Here is a 4,105-nt window from a genome sequence, read left to right on the forward strand (position 1 = left end):
ATTCTATTAAACTCTTCCAGCGTCAGTTAGATTACTTATATTCATGGGCGCTCTATACATGATCCTTATCATTTTTACTGTCTAGTATGAATTTCAGTCTCTATTTTGATGCTAAAAATGAACATTATGCGTCAGCATCTTTTTCTCTCAGAGAGAAAACTAACAAACTGTGAAGTTGCGTTCTCGGCACTTCATATTTCGCTGGGGCGATCATGACTGGATCGATCATCGACCATTCGATATCCGACTCCGGTACCGAATCGATGGTAAATCGGAGCGCCTTTCACGAGGAGACGATTCATCGAATTTCGCTTGACCGTGCCGTAGCCGTAGAGCTAGCTGCGCTTTGTGCGCTTGATTTGTCAAGGGAACGAGCATAGCGTAATCGAGAGGCAAAGCAACCTGAGTAATTCGTCGTGCCGGATGCCGCCACGTTAATACATTTTCGTCGGCGTGACACGTCAATCCGACGACTGCAGTAACGACCAAGATACCGGCGACGAGAGAACGACGACGTCGTCGACGACGGCGACAAGAAGAAGGACAAGGAAGACGGAGAGAAGAACGACAACGACGACGACGACGGGAAGAAGAGGAACGCGTGGCCATCGGTCCCGTGTCGGCGATGTGGCGAGCGTCCTGGGCCGCTGGGTGTTCGGCGGGGGTGCTCGCGCGTCCCGTGACGGCCGTGGCGAATCTCCGGATCGAGGGGTGAGGAAATCGACGTAGGAACAGCTTGGGGCGCGCTCAGGTGAAGTGCGAACGAGCGAGCGAACAAGCGCAAGCGAGTTTCACAAGATCGCCCTTACCGAGTCGCGCCGTAGCCAGGAGGCAACGACAACTACTCGTCCTCGTAGGTCGACGGTAGGTAAATAGAATACCCTCTACGTTAGAGCGTAATGATGGCATCGCAGAATCAGGGCGCCGTCAATGTCTCCTCGTCCGGTATAACGTCGGCAATAACAATGACGACGACAATGACGACTACGACGGCAAATGGGCCGCCATCGACGTTGGCACCGTCGCCGTCGCCGGGTACCACCGTCCTGACCAGTGCGGCCACCATCTCGGTCGCGAAGGCATTCACCTCTGGTACTCAACCATCACAATTGCAATCCCAGCAACAATTGCAGCAGCAAGCCAACAACATTGAATCGTTGGATAAGAGTTCCTCCAATACTCTCAAGGTATATTCTTGGCATAAATCCTCTTGGAGTTAAACAAAAAAAATTTTGCGTATCTGTTAAATTGTGATGTGTGATAGTTATCAAAACTAGAGATACTCTTTAAAACTTTTAGAGTGAATCTTACTCTGAATAAAATCTCACTCTTAAAGATTAAAAATTAAGCCATTCTTTTTTTAAGATTAACTCAATTTTTATTCTTTAAAATAAGAATTTACTCCAAAGAATTCAGAGAGTACAAGAAGGGTTAAAGAATTAGTCCTTTCTATATCTAGTTTTGATTTCTTAATTTTTGAGTCTATATCTTTTAATTTGTGATAGTTATATTTAATATAAATTTGCAGAATATTTAATAATTGCTTTGTACATATTTGCAGCGTAATCCAAAGATGGAGCTGAGCAAAACTGATTTGCTGAAGTTACTGGGATATCTGGAAGGCGAGCTCCAAGCAAGAGACATAGTGATAGCGGCATTAAAAGTAATCAAAATCATATAACTGTTACTGTTAAAGAATCATTTTTAAAAACACTTTGTAATGATGTTCCTTTTTAACTATAACTAACAAAGTTTTCACCTTGGACACGTATTATAAAATTATTGCATCATAACTGTAAAAAAACATACATATAGAAGATTTTTTATTTCAGTATTACTCAAGTATCAAGATGACATTTTTATAACGTTTTTTTGACGTTAAAAACGTCATTTGATGTCACCTTATCACTATTATTTCACCGTATCATTTTTAAATGATATAAAACTTAGGAATTTATTTTAAAAAAATGTGTTAATCTTACTTTTTAATTGTATCTCTTAACTTCCAGAGTATATTACATAATGTCATTTGGCTTGTTGTATAACTACTATCATTTTTTCTTTCAGTCAGAAAAAATGAAACATCTTCTAAGTTCCCGGTATCTTAGCAGTACTGCAGATCCACATGCAGCATTAGCTCGCGACGTTGCAATAGTAGGTGGTGTTATTGGTGTTGAAGGAAATCAAATTGATCAACAAGTCGCTAGTCTTGAAGCACTAGTGACACAACAAAGAAAGGCACAATGTAGAATGACTAAAGTTCTTAGAGATGCAGAAATTAGGCACAGAGCGGTACGCTTATTTTGTTGTATTTATTGTCATGTTTTGTTGTAATAATGCGATATATAACATAAATATTGTAAGATAATATTACAAAATAGTTAGTGTTACTATAATTATTTTTGTTTTATAATTGTTGTTTTACATGAATAAATATTTTTAGGTAATTAAAGAATTGGAAGAAGAGAAACGAAAACATGAACATGATACTGCTCAAGGTGACGATATCACTTATGGTCTTGAGAAAGAGCGAACAAGATTAAAAAAAGAGTTAGAATTAGAGAAACAAGAAAAGAAGAGATTAGAGATGGAGTTAAAGAAAGTTAACGATCATCTCGAGGAAGAGAAGAGTCGACAGAAACAGATAGTCCTGCTCCTTTTAGCAGAACGTAAAAAGATTATTATGAAGTATATTGAGGAGAGAAAACGATCTGAGGATTTGGCTCAAATACTCAGTGAAGAGAAAGTTAGAATAGATTCAATGGCTGAGGGTCTCGAAGAAGAGAGTAAAAAGTCACTGCAGATGGAAGCGGAATTGGAAAAACAATTAGCACAATTCGATATGGAGAGGCAGCAATATCGGCAAGCCCTCGTGAAAGAGGAAAAGAGAGCCAAGGATTTTGAAACGGAATTAGAAAAGTTACGAGGCGAAATGGACACGTGGAAAGAGTCGCAGGCTCGCGGTCCTGCCAGAGGAGTTGGCGCAACTCCACCACCACCGCCTGCAAAACCAGCGAATTTGGTCGCCATGCCGACGTTAAGGCCGGCTAGTGCTCCACAAACAAGTACGCAAAGTTATAAAAATAGAAATTACGCGTATCAAAGAAGATCTTGTTAAATAATGTAAATAATAAAAGGACTTGATTACAAGACGCCTTTAAAATATGCTTTAGACAATTTATAAAAACATTATAAAAAAGTCGAATCTTTCGTAATTTTTTATATTTTACAGTGAAAGGGGCAGTCTTAGGTACAGGAACACCTATGGTTAGTAGTAAAGTTGTCCAGCCTACTGCGACAGTGTCCAGTGTTCCTGTCAGTGGTCCAAGTAAGATATTTTTAAATCAGTACATTATATATGTGTATAATCTAATAAATTATATCCTTGAGTATATCTATATATTAAAGTAATTTGTACTTGATTTTTGCATTGAAAAGGACTCAAATAAAAAATTGTAATGTTTGCAGTTAACTTTGTTGGTAAATATATCTCAATTTGCGAATTATCTCGTCTTATAAATATATTATTTATATATTATTTATATATCAACAATTATGGAGGCTCATAGGCATTTTACTTGTAATTGATTTATAAATGAGCTTTTTGAAAGTATAAATTATATATCTTATATATGTGAACATTCAGTTTCAAAATGAATTGTACAGCCATTTTAAATGATGAATATATGATTATTTTCTTTTTTTTTTAGCGACTGGAATTGCTAGATCTGTAACACCTGGACAAGCACTTCGCGGAGTTGCATATACGCCTAATTTAACATCTGTGGGTGGAGAATCTACAGCTCCTTCAGATACGCAGGTAACCTATCCACATTTCCCTACACACTCGACGTTAATCTAAAGATTATACAGAGCCTATTTATACATGCGCAAAGTGTTACACACAATAGATATTTTTATATCCGACGTTAAGAAATACTTACACTTTGCTAGTATTTTCTTGAAAGAGAAAGGACGAAAGAAGAAGAAGATAACTGGTGAATAATTTATTATTATATCGATAGAAAAATTTAGTTTGAAAGTAGAAATCTGTTAATTTAGTTAGTATTATGTTTCGTCCTAGATAAGGATTAACTTTAATTCG

At 37.7% G+C, this 4,105-nt stretch overlaps 1 protein-coding gene across 2 annotated transcripts in view; it reads left to right on the top strand.

Moving 5' to 3' along the window:
• The first annotated feature begins 308 nt into the window (after positions 1-308).
• LOC108688415 (uncharacterized protein CG10915) overlaps positions 309-4,105 on the top strand; it is a 6,978-nt gene continuing 3,181 nt past the window's right edge. For both annotated transcript variants that reach the window (XM_018194660.1, XM_018194659.1), the window contains exons 1-6: positions 309-1,187; positions 1,562-1,663; positions 2,068-2,292; positions 2,444-3,065; positions 3,233-3,328; positions 3,711-3,820. In XM_018194660.1, coding sequence (XP_018050149.1) covers positions 900-1,187; positions 1,562-1,663; positions 2,068-2,292; positions 2,444-3,065; positions 3,233-3,328; positions 3,711-3,820 — 1,443 coding nt within the window. In that variant the 5' untranslated portion in view covers positions 309-899. The remainder of the gene's footprint in view (positions 1,188-1,561; positions 1,664-2,067; positions 2,293-2,443; positions 3,066-3,232; positions 3,329-3,710; positions 3,821-4,105) is intronic.

This window comes from Atta colombica, unplaced genomic scaffold (genome assembly GCF_001594045.1).
Source record: "Atta colombica isolate Treedump-2 unplaced genomic scaffold, Acol1.0 scaffold233, whole genome shotgun sequence".
Classification (NCBI taxonomy): Eukaryota; Metazoa; Arthropoda; class Insecta; order Hymenoptera; family Formicidae; genus Atta; species Atta colombica.